Source organism: Stegodyphus dumicola, chromosome 3 (genome assembly GCF_044657685.1).
Source record: "Stegodyphus dumicola isolate Sdum_Otavi_A_Nest chromosome 3, ASM4465768v1".
In the NCBI taxonomy this organism is placed as follows: domain Eukaryota; kingdom Metazoa; phylum Arthropoda; class Arachnida; order Araneae; family Eresidae; genus Stegodyphus; species Stegodyphus dumicola.
The window spans coordinates 187,582,227-187,603,470 of NC_140770.1; the positions used below are offsets into that span (position 1 = coordinate 187,582,227).

Genomic DNA, 21,244 nt, shown 5'->3' on the forward strand with positions numbered 1-21,244 from the left:
TACTTCCTTTACTTCATACAAGGAAGTAATAGAAAAAAATCAGCGCTTTGGTATTTTTATAAAAAATTTCAATTAGTGCATTGCGTATAGCAAATTTAATGGAAATATTAATTTTCTCATGCGAATTTCGAAAGCTAATATGTGTGCCGTTTCAAAGATGAATTGAAAGTTCTTCTGATATTAATTAATCGTTAGGCTGTAGGTAAGTAACTAAGAACTAACTATAAGTAACAACAATGTTATTTATGTAAGAATAATTTTGTATTAAGATCAAAGATAACAACATGTTTAATTTGAGTTTATTTTGCTCTCGTAGCAGTAGATGAAATACAGGCACTCGATTCTCCAATTTATAATTTAATCAAATTTAAAAATCTGTATTCTGCTATCAGCATTGAAATTCTTATATCAGCACTTAAATATGAGTTAATAAATAAACGTTCAACATACAATATAATTTATTTTAATATAAAAAATTCATTTGATCTGATTTCAATGAACGGATCAATCTGATATTTTCTTTACTCAAGGTTATTGAATTCATACAATTTTTTATTTTAAAACAAACATTACAAAAAAAAAAAAGAGACTAATTTTTACTCTAACGTAAAAGGAAAATCCTTTTAAGTGAGCTTTGTTTCTCTCTAGGATGTCTTAAAAATTGATAATTATGCGATTTTTGACATTGTTTGCATGCTGGTGAAAACTCAGACTGAAATACTTTGGTCTAAAACCTATTTTGTATATGAAATCCTGTTCTGAGAATTTTGTAGCGTGAAAAAACAAATAACTATTATTTAAATATTGCACGTACTTATTTTAATGAGGATTTCTCCGAAAATTCTATTTTAATATATACCTTTATCTATCGATCGATATATTAATATTACATTTTATTTTTTCTACAACTCTCCACATGTTTAATATTTTTACTGTTTTGTATTTATTTGAATTTGCTTCTTTATTTAATTTACGAATAATAATATTTTCTCGAAAATTATTTCCTTACAACAAGTAACAGTATTTCAGTTGTCGGTGCAACATATCGTCGAAAGAGGATTCCACTTGAACACAAAGTACGTGTATTCATATGTAAACACATGCTGAATACTCAAAATGGAGTTTTTTGAGACATTAGGTATTTTTTTGAAAACAGGCAAGATGAAAAATATGCAACGCCTTCGCCGGGAATCGAACCACGGACCTCTGGAATACGCACCCACTGTGCAGACCACCACACCACGAACTCATGCCAAGAAGGTGGGAGAAATACCTTATATACTCTTTCTTTTAAATGGCGACTGGGGTTTTAGGGTACCCATTCGCCAAATCCTGGGTGTGGAGGTTCATCCTCCACCACCCTTTTTTAGTTCGGGTGCCACTGTGGAGACATTAGGATTTTTTTGGAAGCAAGAGAGATTGAATAATGTATTACATCCAAAAGACAAGACTAGGATATTTAATTATGGCAAGTATATGCTTAGTATATACTAATCTTCATGTTAGTGGCCTACCAGTGACCGAGCGTTAAAGTCGCCGAACACTAGTAGTTCGGTCCGTGGTTCGAATCTCAGAGGACGGCCTGGCAGCATGGACGTTTTCGTGGTTTTTCCCATGTGAAATGTATATACGAGCCAGTTTCTATTAACAAGTTCTCCACGAAAGCATTCCTCCTCTTTGGCAGATAGCCGTTGAGTGCATAATCGAATCAACCAAACCAAACGAAAAACTAATCTTAGCTTTCATGCAGAATGCCTCGGAAAGAGGGCGACGGAATCCGAGGATTTTGTCTCTCTGCTTACGTACCACCGATATCATGACAGTATTTTCACCCCGACAGACAGATTTCTAGATTCCTTATTTCTCATAGACTCTGTATGTTTATTAATGTAATTTTCTCCTCAGAATTCGAAATCAACGGTGTGATATCCAACTTTGCTGAGCACTATGTATATTATTCCTAAATAGAGTTCAGGAAGTAACTCTTAGAAAAAAGCAAAATGTATATAAATAATTAAAAAAAGAATAATTTACCAGATCAAAAAACTAAAATTGCTAGATGAACTGCTTACAAACATACTCAAAATGTCAGACGAAAGGATAGAAGTCCTCCTGAAAATTCAATACTCATATCCTACAGAATCTCAAAACATCAAAAAATCAACATCTTCAAGATATCTTCGCATATTCCGAGACACAAGGACTTACATAAAACATCTATAGAATCTTAAATTACAAAATATTCAGGGCATCTAAAAGAATCAAGGTGTTCAGGATATCCTCGGTGAGGCGTTAAACATTATGGTTTGAACAGGACATTCTAATGTTATGTGTTATGGAGGGCTATTTGAGACTCTTCTTGTTTAAAAAATTATTTTTTTTTTACTCACTAGAAAGCTTTGCTTTATTTAACAGTTCATTTCATTCAGGAATTAAATATTTTATATCTTAAGGATTTTAAGTTTTGTTCAAAAGCGTAAACTAATCCAATATTTAATGAGCGATTGGATTTTGGAAAAAGAGAAGGAAATAAAGTTTTAAAGAATAAACGCTGTTTATATTTTTAATGCGCATAGAAAATAGAAAACATCTGTCATTTTTTAATATATTCATGCAAGTGTGTGTAACAATTGAGTATATTAAATGTAGCGTCATTGCAAAGTCAGTGTATTGAGTTGACCTGTAAATTTGAGAACATTAATAACAATAGCGAAAATTCCAAAAATATCTGAATGTCTTAGGTACGCATGAAAATTCAGTGCAACTCAATTCAAACTCATAATTGGATGTACATAAAACATTCTTGGTAGAACTTCACAAATTGGTTGAGAATTGTCTAGAAAATGTTGAGACTGCAGAACGTCGGATGGCTTTGAAGAGCATGTTGTCATTTTTCTAGTTGTCGAATTCGACATCTGACCGAGGGCAATTCTTTGAGAAAGCTGGATTTTCTTAATCTGATTCTCGCGTCGCCATTTTGCTCTGCGGTTGGAAAACCAGACCTGAAATAAGAAATTGAACCTATTAAATTTGAGGAAAAATAATAAATTGTAAAGATTGGTTATTATTAATAGTGGCAGTTATTTTTATGTTAACTTTTTTCTTCTCTTTTCTTTCTGATCCAATTTCTCCAGAATCCACATTAAATGAAGTTTAATAGGGAGTGCAAACAGCACTTAGAGAGCATGGATTGGGATTGGGATTTGTTTAGCTTGTGATTCTACGAACATGAATCATGCATCGCTGGTTACCCTAATGGAAAATTTGGCGAAATTATTTGGTTACTTAAGAGATTGTATATAGGATGAAGATAGTTTTAGCGACGAATTCTGTAGTTGTAAATGTTAATACAAACCTGTTTATGCTCTGATACTTTGTGCTAATTTAAACCCTCAAAGTAGTAGTGGAAGATTTTTTTTTCAAATTCTTAGTCTGTGAAATCTAAGTAGATATTGATATACGTTTAGATGAGTTTTACGTTTGTGTGTTAAGGAAATTCAGCGTATCCATTAATTACTTAGTGAAAAACGATATTTAAGTTAAGCCGAGCTTTATAAATTCAGTTTGAAATATTTTAAAACATCGAAGAATAGCAACTGAAACTAATTAGTATATTTTCTCCCATTGTTTTCTTCACAGCACAGTTTTAAAAATAACTTATTTTAAATACTTTCAGCGAAAAAATCTGTACCTTATTCCGTGTCGAGCTTCTAGAAAGACACATTGTCTCATACTTTCAGCATTTCTTTTAAAAAGAGGATTTTTAAGACTTTAGAATTTGAAACTTTTAACAATACAGTTTATAGTTTATAGTATATAGCAACCGACTTCTATTGAAATTTTAAAATTGTTGCCAAACTTTTATTTTGCCTGACGTTTATCATAGATAACAAGGTTAGGTGAGTTAAATGCCATCTAAGAGTTTGAAATATGATTTTTTAATTACATAACGAACAGTTACGCTATTTATCTGGTGCAACATATGATAGAAAACAGAATTTTATATACAGGTTTTCTTTGAAAGAATCAAAGAACGAGAAATTACAGTAAGGGCTTAAGATGAACAGTTAACTAATTAAACATTTGATGCTTATATTTTAAATTCGAACATTTGCAAAAAATTATTTAAATTGGTTAATTTTCAAATCTTACATAATATCACATTAATTATTTTTTAAAAACACTTGATTCAGTTAGAAAGAAAAGTATTATTATTTACGGGATATTTAAATAAACTTATTATTATTATTATTATTGATTTGTTTTAAATTTCTTCACAAAAAAAGGGAGTCATCATTTTGTAAATAATACTTTGTGTAATATTAGTAATCATTTTGCGTTACTATCATCATTTTGCAATTGCTACACAGGCTGTTTGAATATTTTAAAATTATTTTGCTTTGTTCTAAAAAAAAAACTGCCTGATTAGAGTTTTTTTTAACTGCAGCTATATTTTTGTCTGCTACTTTGTCTAATTTATCGTCTGCTACTTGAAAGTTTTGTGTTTATGCGAAATGGCGCTTTCAAAGAAGCAATGGTTGGAAGTCTATGTTTGTGCTCTTTCTGGAGAAAATTACTCCTATGTAGTTATGAAAAGACACTGTGAAAGCCATGGGTTTTCGATATCTGAAGCTACAACAGACAATATTGTCGAAAGATACGAATAAAAATTCAATGTTTGGTTTCACGTGGAAAAATTGTTTCAAATACATATACCAGGAAAAAACGGAATGTTTCGAATGCTGCAAAGGTAAGATATTTAATGTTAAAAAACTCCTCGACGTCAAAGGACAGTTGGAAAATCATTAAAATGCTCAGTGTCAACTGTAAACAAAGGGATGAATGGCAAAAAGACGAAAAAACATAAATTGCATCGTCTTTCTCCACAACGTACTGCCGAACGCAGAACGCGCGGCAGAACTCTTCATAAGAAAATTTTTCCGGACAAAAGTGGAAAAATGTTGTCACAATAGATGAATCTTGGATATATTTAAATGACTGAAAAAAAAAAAAAAAAAAAAAAAAAAAAAAAAAAAAAGATCCCTTTAATATTATCAAAGAGGAGGGAAAAAATCTTAAAACATGGTTCAAAGAATTTAAACAAAGGTCTTGAAAGGGATTTCTGATTGTTGTTGGTTTTTCATATAATGGAAATTAAAAATAAGGAGTAGAGAAAAATGTTAATACCAGCTAACCAGATATTATCAGGAACATATTTTATACCCAGTTTCCAAACATAAAATAGCTTCTCTTTTCCTACAGGGCCATCAATTAGTAGAACTGCACCAAGACAAAGCAAGCAGCCAACACGTCAAAATCCACTGTTAATTTTCTGGAACAATGGTACAAGAAACGGGTATCAAGACCAACCCTTCACTGATATCCCTACTAATCTCTTTATGGATCATTCGTGGATTTTTACGCTTTTGAACTTTTAACAAGCGGATTGTCCAGACGTTGAACTACAGCCCTCCTTGGACTTGGAAACTGTTCAAGTAGAATGGGATAAAGTATCTCTTCTGATACTACAAGAGGCTTTATTGGAAATTACGACATGGAAAGATATTGAAGAATAAGGTTATCAAATAGAACATTTAAAACTAAAAAATTGTAAATAAAATATTTCTGTGAAGACAATGAAAATCGTATAAAAATAAGCGAACAGCCTCTGTTTGTTATATTGCATTAGGAGCAATCATTATGTTCCATTATGTTCAAATTAATTATACCTGAACTCTAGCTTCTGGCAGTTTAATGTCAGCTGCAAGACGTTCTCTCACGCTAACAGAAGGATACTGAATTTCAGCGAAGACTTTCTCTAAGGCGTGCAGTTGCTCTGCGGTAAACGTGGTTCTACTTCTTCGAAACCTTGGTTTGTTTGCCTTCTCTTGATTGGTATCTAAAAATTTACATAAAAAAAGCATCTTGAAATACACAGCGATGAAATTTTAAGGCGTATATAGTGCGTGTAGATGTGAAGTTTCCCCCAGCATGCTGGATGCTGGAGTAAGCTGTCACTTTGCGTCATGTGACTTTGGGCTAAAAGGCGTTTAGCACTTTAGAATTGAGCCAAACGGAACCCGTTGTACAATTTAAAAGCTGATTTTTTAAAAACCCACGACTGGTGGAAGTAATTTTAGATAATGGGCTATTTCAGCAAAGGCAAAAGTCCTGTGCGAACGCATGTTACAATAATTGATTCCATAAAATCTGCAGTTGTTGCAGCACCCAAATAAGCTTTACCAAACTAAATAAACCTTTTCTACTGCCGACATAACCATCGTGTTTATTGAATCATGTGACATACGCTGATTTGCCTACATCGTCGCATGAAATGTTGTAAAAAACTCGCTGTCTATCGGCACATACTTCTTCAAGTCTCCTCGCGAAAACATTCACTGCCCTTTTTTTTATATGAAACTATGCACACTTCTTTTGAAACAACCTTGCGTTTTGAGAGATGCCAATGCAATTATACGCGAACTTGTTTTTCTACAAGTTATACCTCTTTAGAAAACACAATAATGAAATAAAGAATGAACGTAATTCCCAAACGTTTTTAGTTTAAAGATGTTTTTTCCGAGGGGCGTTTTTTTAACGTTTTGTGTTTTACCTTTATTTATTAAATATAATAATCCTCGCATTTTAACAATGAAATTCAGTTTAACAGCAATATTGCAAAATAATTTTTAAATGATCATATTTTTAGAATTACCGATACACAGTCTCACGCGCTGGAGATAAAAATGCTTTTTTTTTTTCGTACAGCGTTGCCATTTCTCGATTTAAAATGGTTGAGTTTCTTAAAAATTCTATAATGTCTGACAAAATATGAAACAGATAATAAAACAAATTCCAAATTATGGTTTCCATATGCCCATATTCGACAGGGGATTAGGTTATTCAAAATTTAATGGCTCTAGGCACCGTTGTTTTATCAAAATGCGAGAAACATACCTGAATTTATGCAGATTCTTCACTATTTAATTTTTTAAAAATATAATACAGGGGTGGAATATTTGGTGGCAACAATTTCAAAAGTGAATCAACTCAAAATGCCAAAACGAAATTAATAGCCCTTCTGGGCTTTTTGGACTGAAAACTAGACAAGCCGTTTTAAATTAAATTCTAGGTGTCTTCGTTATAGTCTCGAAATGGCATTTTGTGTCGTGCCACTAAAAGCATTTTGTCACTTTTCAAACTGTTGCCACCAAATGTTATCACCTGTATTATTATATTTATTGTTGCTGTTATGACTTATCTCATTTGTCCACATGAGAATATGCCCACGAAACTCATCGTGATAGTACGACTTTGCTCAGTTCCGACCCCAATTTTGATGGAGAGCACCCCAGGGGACGGGCACGAGGGTCTTTTATTACCAGCTCTTTCCCTACCACCAACTTCTTCGGAGGACTTTCGGCTCGCCACATATTTAGAGTGCCCCATGCCACATAGATACATTTACAAACATCCATGCTTTTTCCGGTATTTGAAAGCGGGCCAGCGTCTCTAACCACTATCCCTGTTGGAATAATCCGCTTTAACGATTGAAATCGTTAAAAAAGGAGTTTTGAAAAGGAGCAGTGGTGGAAAAATTATCTTCAGCGCGCAATACTGTCGATCAGAAATTCTAAAAATAAGCTGTTTTTAAATACTTTCAGTCCAGTCCAACTGCTTTCGAAACGTGTATATGTATGTGTAAATGAGAAAAAAGGCCATTTGGGCGTAATATAAAATTTGAAAACTTTCAGACTTTTTTTTTTGTGAATTATTTAGAATTCCATCATCTCTAATTAAAAATAGTTGTCATCATTATTTTTTATTCTTTCATTAGTTAAAACTTTCTGATACTTCTATAAACAGAAGAATAAAATAAGTCCTTATATGTTGTTTGTAGACTTTTGGAATGCGCATACTATGTAGAAATTGATAATAACTTAGTAAATATATGAAAGAAAAAACTCAGCCTACAAAAAGGAAGCAAAAACTAATGATGTAAAATGGAAAACTAGGATTAAAATCAACAGTATACTTTACATCTTACGCATAGAATTACTTTCATATGACTAGTATCTCCATGTATTGGGCAATTAATATTTCATACTGTATCAGCTTAATAAATTGAGATTTGTTAGAATTGCTAAAAAGAAAAATAAATGAAGGTTGTCCACAAAGTCTCTGAGCAGATTTAACAGCTTGCTATTTGGAAATGAAATAACTTATATTTTTAGTACTGGCCACATTGTTACGAGCAAGGTTTGAAATTTTTATGACAAGTGACACAAGTTACACAACCTTCACATGTATACCATAGTTGAGCGCAAAATATAAGATATTCCAATTCTGTCTATGTACGGTAGCGTGACCAACAGTTGCCATGGCATTGCTGATTCTGGTCTTATGGTCTGACATGTTTGGCACTTTGAAACGGTAATCAGTATCTTTAACATAGCCCACAGAAAGAAGTACAAATGTGTTATGTCAGGCCAATGTGCTGGTTATGGAATAGGTTCATTCTTTCCTATCCATATGTTCGAGAAGGTTCTGCTGAGAAAACACGTTAACCAGAGTGGTGGCAAGCCATCCTTCTGAAAAAGGACCTCTGGCTGATGGTCTTCCAAATGTGGGCAAATGTAATTAATCAATGCTTCAGGGTAAACTGCGGCTGTTATTATTTGTTTATGGGAGGAAAATGGTCCTAAAATCTCGCCGTAAAGAATTTCACACGAAATATTCTCTTTCGGGCTTCCACTTTCCTCTTCAACTTGTGACATGAGGATTTACGGATCCCCTGTGAGGTTTATCACTGTGTAATTGCACTCAAAATTGAGTAACCTTAAGTTAGCGAATAATCGCTTAAGTTCGTGTAACAAGAAACAACAAGATGGAAGGGTAACTAACCCTTTATTATTCCAATAAGATTTAACAAAACTCAGTCTTGGAGTGTACAATAAAGCCGACAGTTGGGCTTGAACTTAAGAGACTAAGAAATAAACTAAAAACTAAGATTAACTAAAGAGATATAGACCGAAGCTATGAAGATTCTAATCGAATTGGTCCCTTAACTCTATTTGACTACGAAACTTATCAAGGGCCTGAGTACGGCTGAGCGCACTCAGCAAGAACTTCGTGGTTTAAATACCGCGCCTCCTCGTTAAGTAGTCGGAGTGATTCCAAAACTACGTTCTGGCCGGAAGTAGTAAGTTGAAGTTAAGAATTTGAAAGGAAAGTAACTTTAACTTAAAATTTAACTGTTAATAAAATTAACATAATCCTTACACCCCAAACCCTCACAATGGAAAAATGTTAAGCACGACATTAATGTTTGTAGAATTATGGTGAACTGAAGAAGATACTGTCTGATTTTTCAAAACATTTTTTTAAATATAACAAGCTTTAATTACATTATGCCAATTCCTGGTACTAACTTTCTTATCTTTCGATTAAAGAATAAGAGGTACGCTTCTGTTATGGGGACCACATTCTGAAATATATGCACGTGTGCATGTATGTATCTGTCCATATATATGTATGTATGTGCGTATATATGTGTGTATATAAACATACATACGCAACATACACGCATACTTGAATATACATGCATACGTGATCACATGCATCCATACACACATGCATATATACATACATTTCTAAATCCGGTCCCGATAACAGAAGAGTACCGAATAAGATTTTAATAATGCTTTGTTCGTGAAGTAGGAGAAAACTCAACTATCTCATCGTTAAAAGATTTTTAAAACAATGTAAATATGCTTAATGTATTGAATCCTTCCATATGTGGTTTTTCTTCAATTGAATGAAAAGCTGAAAGGAAGAAGGATAATCTACCTTCTACAAAAGCTTGTGTAAAAGCAGGTAATAATTTGACATTTTTTCAAATTTTTATTGCAAATTCTGAAGAATGCAATTTGACTTTAATAACTGTTTTTCAGAGCTATAAGGAAACTGACAAACAACTCACCAGAGGCCGATCTGTAAAATCGCTCAACACTGGTAGTTCGTTTTGGGTTCGAATTTGAAGTGGTAATTAATGATTGTGCTCTGTCCTACTCAGAAGAGCTGTGCAAAGGCTTTTGTGGAAAGTTCTAGAAATGTAAAGTGTTTCTTTTGCATAAATAATTTTCATCAAGCTGTCATTGGTTTTGTGTACATCCATCATGATCCCGTTCGCACGCAACACCGATTAACTGACTGATACACTTTTATTAATAATACTTTATTGATAACACGTTTTATTGAAATACTTTGAAAATCAACAACGCTGTTGCAAGATACAACAAAAATATATTTGATTTAGTGGTGATCAATAGGCAACTTTCTACCATTTCTTTCTACAGAACAATTCAATTCCCATTTTTTTCTACAGAACACTTCTTGATGGACATTGTATTATAATTAAAAAATACTAAATTAATTGGTAATTGTAAATTTATTTGAGATTGTTTCAATTTCTATTCTTTCTCTGAAGTAATAAACTATCATCTGATTACAAATAATCCGTAATAAATATTTTCAGTGCTTACTAGTATTAGTCTGTTTAGACTAAAAGCATTTTTCATTTTTATAATACGAGTATCACTTTGAAGGATGAAGTTACGTGCAGAAATAGTGTTTTCGTTCCTGGTAATTAAATCGGCACCAACTCATTAGTTCCTTGCATAGTAATGGGTTATCGTAATGTCTAGTTATGCTGGAAATAGCCAGTATTTCTCTAGAGCTCCTTTAATTATTGTATTCAATGTTGTGAATAGTTGGTGCGAGCTATGCAGCACTTAACTGATTACTCCTGCTAACATTTAACCTTTAGGAGAGAGAGTCCTAATCGATTCGAACATCTTTTGTGCAACTTGTGCCAGAAGACTATAAATAGATTTGACAGAAATAATTTTTTCCGAAAAAGGGTTTTACTGGAATGTGCACTCTTAATTCATTTTCAATCCAAATTTATTATTTCTTCCTAAGTTGTCTATTTTGGGCAGAGGAAATTATGGTAACGATTTAATCTTTCAGATTAAAGCTATTTCTTGTTTGTTAAGAAATTATTATTTCCCAAATGAATTGGTGACTGAAATGACGCGAATAAAAATGAATACCTCGCGCGAATTTATGATGAACAAACGCGTTTGAAAAGGTGTGTCGCCTAACTTTGGTTCTATTTACGATGGCAGTTTTATGTTCTGCGATGATATTTTATGTGATGCTCATTTTTGAAAACGATTAAAATAGCCCCAATTTTGGAATGAGAAAACTTTTATACATTCTTTTGATTTAATAGAAGCTAAAATACTATAATGAGTATGATATTAACGAGAAGTCAGCTTTCCTAAATAAGTCTATATAATACTTGCGTATGACATTAACCGCAACTTTTACGGAGCTACTTAAATGGCGCAATAGATACTAGATAAAATTTGTATTTTATTGTCTTAAAAGCATAATGAGCTTTACATAATCCAATAAATTGCAATTATTCTTTCTTCTTCCACAATCCATGTGACTAACCCAATAAAATTATGTTTCACATGTAGAGCATCACCCACCAAAATATACCACAATGATAAAAATACCTGCAATAATAAAGAGAGATAACTGTAAGTAAAAATTGTGTAAACAGGAAAAGCTAAGATGATTTATATTTAAATTTTAAAATTTTAGTGAATATTTTGCTGATTATAATTTTCTCTCTAAAAATTTTTAAAGCTGCAATGATTACATAAAGATACTTTATAATTAAAATCTCTTCTATGTAATACATTAAAACAATCGTATAAAATTTTATACCTTATTTAGAAAAATCAGTATTTAAGGAAATAAAGCCTGCAGCCAATTCGTTTTGTTGTGTTACGGATTGTATAACATTATACACAGCTCTCTTTTTTATTTCTGTCCTCTAACAGGAAACTTAATATCTTTTAATTTTTACTTTTTATATAAAAATAGTTCAGTAGAACTCCAAATATCCAAGCCACCTGCGACTACAGCCAAGCTAACCGACTGAAAAAAAAATGCGAATAATTTGATAGTCATATGAAAATGTGTATTTAATCTGTAGACTAAAATACACATTTTGTGAAAAGTCAGCGAGAAAATTTAACTTTCCGTTAATGGATTTTTCTTGGACACAGATTATGCAATACTTAATTAATGCAATACTCAATAAAATGTAAAAACATATTTTTGTTTTCCTTAAAAATTTCGCCTACATATACAGTCATTTCTATTTAAACTAAAATTAAACAATAGAATTAATCCTTTTATTTACTTTGCCCATAAAATTAAAGAAAGAGCATTAAGCCTATAAAGAATATGTAATTTCTAATTTTTAAATATTTATAGGGTAACTGTTGTTTAAACACTGTTTGCCAATCTGCATGTTGAAATCATTCATCTAAATTAATTAACCTCTTTAAACCGTGTGTATTAGTTTCATTTTTTAAAAATTTAAATCAATAAAATATTAGAAACAAACAGTTAAAAGTTAGTAAATTTAAAATTTTTGACAGGGGTTTCGAATAATTTAAATACAAGGAATTAAATATCCACACATTATTTTGCAAAACGCAACGGAATTTGAAAAGCAATTTTATTCCAGAATAAAACTGAGTATAAAAATAATACTTACCTCCACAATGCTGGGATTTCAAGCTGTTGGTACAATTCGACTTATTTCTAACCAAATGGTTCGTACATATTGGCCATAAAAAGGATGGATTCCTATGAACTGAACCAAGAAGAGAAGATGATCGTTGTAAATAGTAGGGAGATAGAGATGAATTAGCGGTTGAGAGATAATCATTCCATTTCTGAATCCATGTTACATTGAGATTTGAAGGCAAGAAAGGAGATTCTGCAGAAAATAATGATTTAATATTTTGTCAAGAAAGCTTAAATTATTTATAAAATGAGAATAATATCCTTTATCGAAAAAGTAAGTATGTGAGAATCTTTCACTTAACATATTTAAAAACAAAAATTTTATTTACAAATTACAATCTCTTTAGAAATAATTGTTGAAGGCTATTTGTTTTCTGAAATGAAGGGTGTATGCTTGAAAATGGTTCCTCTACACATCGTTTATGATAATAAATGTTATTAAATAATTAAATATTAGATGTGAGCAACAATTTATCCATCACTTTCGAAAATGTTAATTTTATTCGAAAAAGAAATTTATCTGACTGTTTCTTTCTCAATTTTATCCGTCTCTAGTCGAGAAAGACAGATGGATAATACGTAATGTTATAATTTCTTATAATTGGTACTAGTATATATGACATCTGGCCTTAAGTAAATCCCTCACCAATAAAACTCTAGTTTTAGAATTAAAAAAAAATCGTATGATGCTGCTGTTACGTACAGCTGTTACTTATCATCGAAAATTAAAGAGAGAGAAAATGCACTGTGGAAATCGAATGAAAATGGTAAGGAGGGAGAAAATATCTTATAATATAAAATATTTTTTTTTTTACAAATTACAGAAGGTCAGAAAATTTTTTTAAATACGGCAGTGTTGCTTATGTCTGTCAAAAGACCGTTAGTGCGGAAAGCTGTTGCTGAGTTTGGCCAATGGAATTCATAGCAAGGTTACTAGTGGCAGCCAAATTCCGCGCCTTGGCATGGAATTCACTCATATGGTGTACTGCTGTGTTGTTCAATTTCAGGATTTAAGTTTTCTAGTGATTTGGCTAATTCAGAATTCGAATAAGTTTTGGCGAAAGAAGTTGTTGCTATTCGGGAATTAATTTTACACACCGTCGAAAAATGAAAAATCAATTTCTGGCTATAAAGCAAGAAAAATGAAAAAAGAATGAATAGTAAATGAGTATATCCTAAATACTAATAGTAATAGTAATATATCCTTCATACAACTGGCTAAAATGTCTCACAGAAGAGACAATAGTTTTGTTAGTTAATGGATAGAGCTTGAAAAATAATTTATAAATAAATTATTTTACTAAATTTACACATTATAAATATTTTTTACTTATCCGTCACTATCATCCTTGCGGTTTAAAATGCGGCTTCGTACTGTAACTTAACATTTAAAGTTTGTAGACGATGTCAGCATTTTTTAGAAAATGATTAACAGACGATTTTGGAATCTTAATTATTTGTTAAAGTTTCTGTTAGCAGAACAATTTCTTCATGTATTTATTTAAGAAACTTCTATACAAATATTTTTTGTTCTAATTAACTGATTAAAAACAATATTTTTTATTTAGTCAGAAATTTGAATTGAAAACAGTATTATGTTTTTGTACTACAAAATTTACTGGATAAGTTGTAATTTATTTCAATTACATGTATATATAAAATCAGAGAAAACCAGATTAATTTCCTCATGAATCAAGTAATTTATATATATATATATATGTGTGTGTGTGTGTGTGTAAGATACAACAAAATATGATGGCTGCTTTAAAAAATAATTGGTGACCTCAAAATTAACGTTCTAAATTTGGTGCTCTCCCCCCCTAAATTCATCAGTTCTCCCAAATTCGAGATCATTCCAGATTACATAACACCGCTTGAAAAAGATAACTAAAGCTAATATTGACCAATCATAGCTTAGAATACTCTCTGCCCCTAGGAACTATAAATACTGAGTCACGAGCACTAGTCTGACTTCTACTATGAAAACAACTCCACGCCGCTTATGCTGAAATGATGTCGTAGCTTTTTATCTGTGTATATAAAAATTATTTTTATTCAACTATGATCGAAAAGTAATTTGTTTGCCAAAGAAATAATTTTTGATGTGCCTAAAAATAAAGATGGTGATTCGCCGAAATTGGTTTTGTCAACATCTTATTCCTGCCTTATCCACCCAGCCATATCTACAGCCAGAAGTTAAAAGTACAGGACTCATGACTGCGGCACTTAGTATATTTCATATATATATATTTATAAAATCATCAATGAAAGCTGAATATTAATAGCTTTCTCATACTCATCTTCCTACTTCCCTAGTAGTGTAATTTTAGAGATATATATTTGTGCTTAATATACATTAGCTACTTAACCCAACCACTTACAGATCAAAAGCCAATCGGCTTAAATGGAATTTCGTCTTCATTACTGAAAATAGTTATGCAGAATTTTTTAGCTAGAAATCAGATTGGCATTAGTCTTAAACTAAATGTAGCATGTTATATGGTGTACTGTATTGTTCAGTTTCGGAATTTGGAATTTCTAGTTTTTTGGTTCATTCAGAACACGAAACCTGTTAGCTGCATTTATAAGTAACTTATTCATCTGTGTCACTGAAGAAATTTTCTTTTTATATAATTAATTATTTCTGTGCAAATCTTTTACTGAGGAATAATTTCTGTTAACAGAATAACAATGAAACTTACGTGCTTTATGAAGTTCTTTATAGTAGGCAGCTGGAGTTTTCTTGTTTTTTCTCAAATTCAAGCTTTCCGGATGAACTGTGTGATTCTGAGATTCATCTGTCATTTCCATAATCTAAAATTTCCTAAATATAGAACAAAAGATAAATAACATGATTCATGCGATGATAACCATTATTAAAGCTAAATAACTATATTTACTAAATAATTAAATTTATATGTTATATGATAAAGCTAAATAACCATCTTTTGGAAATTAAATATTCCGAAATGCTATGTAATTTTCTTTTAAGGGTCAGAGAATAATTCAGATTATTTAATGATTCAGATTATTTTATGCAGAATTATATATGAAAGATAGTCAGAGTCTATATTAGGTGCATTTATAAATTAAGATAGATACGAAAATTTAGATAGGAAACTTTATGGTAAACAAAAATAATTACTTAATAGCATCCTTAAAAAAATCTTCGCTTACAAGAACGAAATTTAAAAGCAACTTTAAGAAAAAAGATGAAAATGAAAAGTAAACTACTTATAATCATCGGCTAAAAACAAAATTTAAAAGAAAATTAAAATGAGGAGTTAAAATAATTAGCCCAAAAGGCCGTTAGACCGAAAAAACTAAATGAAGTAAATAAAAAGTTTTGATCATATTATTAATTTCAAAGCTTAAAAGTCACATAAAATGTTATCAACATTATTAATTATTATCCCCTATTTTAATGTCACTTCAAATGCTTTTAACTTTACAGAAAAGGCAAATATATGTAATAAATGGCCAAAATAATTGTCTTATTAATTGCAAAAGAACACATTAATATTAGTAGAAAATTTTACTCATATTTTTATGAATTTGATAAGCTGCTATTTGGGTGTGGTTACATTTATTTATATAATGAAATAGAATTTTTAATGTATCAAAGCAATCAAATATAGTACAAATATTATTTTTTTATCTGCCAATATACACCTTGATTTCCAAGAAAGATTAATTTTACTTTAACTTTATTAATTTAGTTCTTTATTCCTTTTTTATTTTCATTTTCTTCAAATCATGTATAAACTATATTTTGCTTTGAAACACTTTTGAAATTGTTGACAACAAATATTATAGCTCTGCATTACATTTAAAGAAATTAAATAATGGAAAATCTCCATGAAATGTATGCATGTTTCCCCGCATAGTGAAAAACAATGGTACCTAGAGCCATCAAATTTTGAATAAATGTAGACCTCTAGCCGAATATGGGCCCTTGGAAGCCCGAATTTCGAATTTGTTTTATTATCTATTTTATTTTTTGTAAGACTCTCACTAGTGTAATTCTCAGTTACTGTAGAAAGTGACGAATCTTAAGAACCAGTTAGCGAATACTCTCTAAAGTTCGTGTAACACGAAACAACAAGAAGGAAGGGTAAGGTAACTAACCCTTTATTATTTCAATAAGAGTTAACAAAACTCAGTCTTGGAGTATACAATAAAAGCCGACACTTGGGCCTTGAACTTAAGAGACTAAGAAATAAACTAAAACTAAGATTAACTAAAGAAATATAGGCCAAGCTATCAAGATTCTAAACGAGTTGGCCCCTTAATTCTATTTGACTACGAAGCTTATCAAGGGCCTGAGTACGGCCGAGCTTAATAACAGCTTTGAGAGAGAAAGTAGCCAAAAGGCAGACGCGCGCAAATCAGAAACTCTGATTCTCTCTAACTCTGCAAGTAGACTTCGCGGTTTAAATACCGCTCCTCCTCATTAAGTATTCAGAATGATTCCAAAATTACGTTCTGGCCGGAAGTAGTAAGTTGAAGTTAAGAATTTGACAGGAAACGAACTTTAACTTAAAATTTAACAGTTAATAAAATTAACATAATCCTTACAGTTTTTTAAAACTTTATAACGAATTTTTGATAAACAAACTCAACGATTTCAAAGCGACAATATCAACACTGTATTCAAGAAAACGCTTTTAACTCCAGCGCGCGAGACTGTTTATCGGAAATTTTAAAGATATGCAGCTTTTAAATATTTTAGCCCAAAGGGACATGAGCCCAAATGCTCTCGAAATATGGATGTGTGTGTAAACGAAACAAAACGCTCCTTTGAGCGTAATATAAAATCTGAAAGCTTTTAGATTTTTTTTAGTTTCATTTTCACCAAATCAAGTATAAAATATTAAAATTATTAAATAATTAAAATAATTAACTCAAAAGAGACGTTAGTTCAGAATGGGATATTAGTCCCGCAACGGTATTTAACCATAAGCCACTTTTCAAATCGTTGCCACCAAATATTATCTCCCGTCACTGTATTTAAAAAATTAAATAATGAAGAATCTGCATGAATGTATGCATGTTTCTCGCACTGTGAAAAAACAACGTTACCTAGAGGCATCAAATTTTGAATAAAGTAGTCCTCTTCTCTAATATGGGCACCTGGAAGCCTGAATTTTGAATTTGTTTTATTAATTTCATATTTTGTAAAGCTTTAACGAATTTTTGGTTAAAAGACTGAACAATTTCAAAGCGAGTAGTGGCAACACTGCACAAAAAAAAAAAAAAAAAAAAAAAAAAAAACATTTTTACCTCCAGCGAGGAATTTCTGAAGATATGCTGTTTTTAAATATTTTGTGATTTTGCTGTTCAATGGAATTTTACGTCGCGTAAGCGAAAAAAAGTGGTATTTAATAAATATACAAAACGTAAGTAATAAAAAGGCCAAAAAAAACTTTTATAACACCATCTTAGTAAGAAAACTGAACATTGATATGTTGAACGAAACGCTGCATCGCGAATTATAAACATATAATGTTAAGCTGCTTTTAAAATTTTTGTAGTTTTGTTGTTGAATTGCGTATGGCGGGCGTAAGTACGAAGAAAATGATGCTTAAAAATAAAGCTAAAAAGACAAAAAGGAAATGGGTTAGTAGGCGTGAGTGTAACGGTAGACTTGTAGACTGAGAGCTTAGCGAGAGCGTAAAAAAACCTTAACAAACCCTTTTGGCTATCGTTAAAGTCTGAAACCTTTCAGATTTTTTTTTTCTATAAATTTTTTCCTCCATCAAGATCTACCTAGCTTCCAAAAATTTGGTAATTATTAAATTATTGCTTAGTTTTTGAGATAGAGTTAAATATTGCAGCACAAAAATAAAATATTATCCCTAAAATATTTTCATTTGCAATATTAATTACATAGCAGCAAAATCATCTGGATTATATTCTTGTATACTAAAGAAATTACATGAAGTAAATTTTCATCAACGAAAATATCACAAACGAATTTCTTACCTTTTAAAAGTACAAGTTCTAAAAGCAAGTACTGCTTTCTTTGGAAATATAGAAGGAACCTCTTGCAACGGCAGATGCAAACTGAGTGCATTTAAAAGTGCATAACGCTTCAATAATTTTTGTAAAATTAATGACTGTAAAGAACGATTCGAATTTCCGAAAGCACGCAAAAAGTTTTGCTTAATTTCCAGATATTCGATAAACTGCTTACAGACGTTAAAAATGAGTTACTACGATCATGAGAAGGTATAAACAATTTACTAATTACTTTCAGCTGCCGCAAAAACTAAAGCTAAAATCTGAATTCAATAATCGTGATTTAGTCTGAGTTTTCATGTTTAAAATCCGGTCTATACGTTCTGCCATTTATAACCACAATATTGAAAAAGAGAAATTTTAACTGTAGTTATGAAGTATAGGGTTTTCCATTTTTATCTCAGTTTTGCTAATCATAAATTTATTCAGAACTGAGCTAGAACTAATACCTTTTTTCAATATCTATTTCAATTTCATCGTTTCTTTACATTAATATATGGCTATTTGGCCGGTTATGTATATGAAAATTTTTTGACGGAGAACCGCAATGAAATTTTGCTATCGAAATATCTGGATAATCCAGAATATTGAAATATCCTTAGTTATCCGGATAAATAAAAACGGATATTATTTCGGATAACTGAAAATGTGGATAAAGTGGCAGTTATTTCAAATGAAAAATAATGGAAGTAAAACTATTTTTAAATTAATGTAGCGCAATAACATTTCAAAGTGCAGTTACATTCAATGAATTTAATTTTGTATAAAAATAAGTAAAAATATATGTATGCATAAAAAATATAAAATATGTAAATCAAAATTCATAAATATCTAAGAAAATACCAAGAATAATATATAAGAAATAATAATAATAATATAATATATAGAAAAATATCAAAATATGTAAATATATCAGAAAAATATCAAGATAAAAATATATAAATCAAAATTATAATTTAAATTAACGGGGCAACCTTTTAATTCTCCCTCTCTATTCCAAAAATCGTAATAACTCATCTGGATTGCATCATTTCTAGATTAATCTATGCCATAAAGCTTGCGTAACACTAACGACGTAGTTATTTTAAGAGCCTAAATTAATATGCAAGATAAAAATATGTAAATCAAAATTATAATTTTGATTTACATATTTTTTATTTTAGATGCATAAGTACTGACCTTAATTAATTGTTACATCTTTCGTAATATATAGATAATGTGCACAATAATCCTACAAATGAAACTGCGTGATGACGGAAATATGACAGAAATTTATTAACACAGTTAACTTAATTGGAACAAATTGGCAATAGACGTTTACTAATTTTCAATTAGATAGAAACGTTTACTAATTTTCAATTTAATTTCTTTTACTAATTTTCAATTCATAGAAAGTACAATCCCTTCAAAGCGTCTGCGCCTTCTCTGTAGTAACTGCATTACGAAAACTCTTGCCTCAATCGCTGTGCAGGATTAAAACAAAGCGCTCTGAGATTATAAATACTACTGCAACCATTACGCAGTCTTTCTTGCTGCCTACGCTTGCTACCTAAAGGACGTCTCTTGCTTGGTTGCTTCTAATAATTATTAAAAATGTAATACGTCGTTTATTAAAAACTTGTTGGGTGCTGATTGTTCCCATTGTGATGTGTCCTGCATTGGATAATCCACAAATAATAAAGATATGTTTGGATTATCAAGTGATTTTGTAATTTTTTAAAAGTTTCCGGCACCTTCTACTACGTGTTCGATATTTCAATGACCATCCAGCTTCAATCCACTCCCGACGGCAGAATAATTGATGTCTTTTTTAGCCAAAGACTCATTTAATATCAAATTAACTACGACGAAATAAAATTAACAAAGCATATATATATATACACTCTTTTACAAAAAAATCGAAGCACCAAGAAGGACTTTTGCGATCGTGATGAAATTTGGTATGATATGACGGACGCAACCCGACCTTCCTGGCAGACTTTACGTCGCCCTATGGCCTTTTTGCGGGCTGCGCCAGAGCAAGCTAGAAACAACACCTTCAACAAACAGACATAAAGAACATAACTAAAAAACAAAATTAAAATTAAAATCCCTTCTGCAAGCTTATCATGATTAATCTCCTCCATCATTTTCCTGACAAATTTTTTCAGTCTTTAAAAATCATTTAAAATATCATATATATTAAAAACATCATTTTTCTTAAACTCGTTCCTGATATCAGTAGAATATTTACGTGTTTCCACATAATGCTCCGCAGTGCCCGGTTCTTTACAGATATCAGAGAGGTCAGACTCTTGTAATTTTAACCTTTTAAAATAGAAAGGAAAACGGAAACGAAATTTGGTATGCAAAAACATCTTGATCGAACATGCAAATGATCAAAGTTTCAAGGCAAATGAACAGTAATTGCGATCATAACGCGCATTTCTAGTGCGCAATTCTCAAAGTATAAAACCAGTAACAGAGGCAGAAAATTTATCTTCTTTTGTTGCTGCCATTGTAATTCAGTAAAGAAGCAACTAAAGATGCCATGACGACAATATCGAAG

General features: G+C 31.1%; 1 protein-coding gene across 1 annotated transcript; it reads right to left on the bottom strand.

Moving 5' to 3' along the window:
* Positions 1–298: 298 nt before the first annotated feature.
* On the bottom strand, positions 299–18,772 carry LOC118195954 (uncharacterized). Its single transcript, XM_035367300.2, has 5 exons — positions 18,661–18,772; positions 15,378–15,499; positions 12,644–12,868; positions 5,730–5,899; positions 299–3,002 (listed from the first exon to the last, which is right to left on the bottom strand). Exons 2-5 carry the CDS (start codon positions 15,484–15,486, stop codon positions 2,766–2,768), a joined length of 741 nt encoding a protein of 246 aa, XP_035223191.2. The 5' UTR covers positions 15,487–15,499; positions 18,661–18,772; the 3' UTR covers positions 299–2,765.
* Positions 18,773–21,244: the final 2,472 nt, after the last annotated feature.

What these genes read in the sequence shown, in the direction of transcription:
- LOC118195954 (XM_035367300.2), bottom strand. Translation starts at nt 15,486, where the DNA reads ATGGAAATGACAGATGAATCTCAGAATCACACAGTTCATCCGGAAAGC. An exon ending in GAAATCCCAGCATTGTGGAG is followed by an intron (nt 5,900 to 12,643) that starts GTAAGTATTATT and finishes GTAAATTTTTAG; the next exon opens with ATACCAATCAAGAGAAGGCA. An exon ending in TGCCAGAAGCTAGAGTTCAG is followed by an intron (nt 3,003 to 5,729) that starts GTATAATTAATT and finishes TTCTTATTTCAG; the next exon opens with GTCTGGTTTTCCAACCGCAG.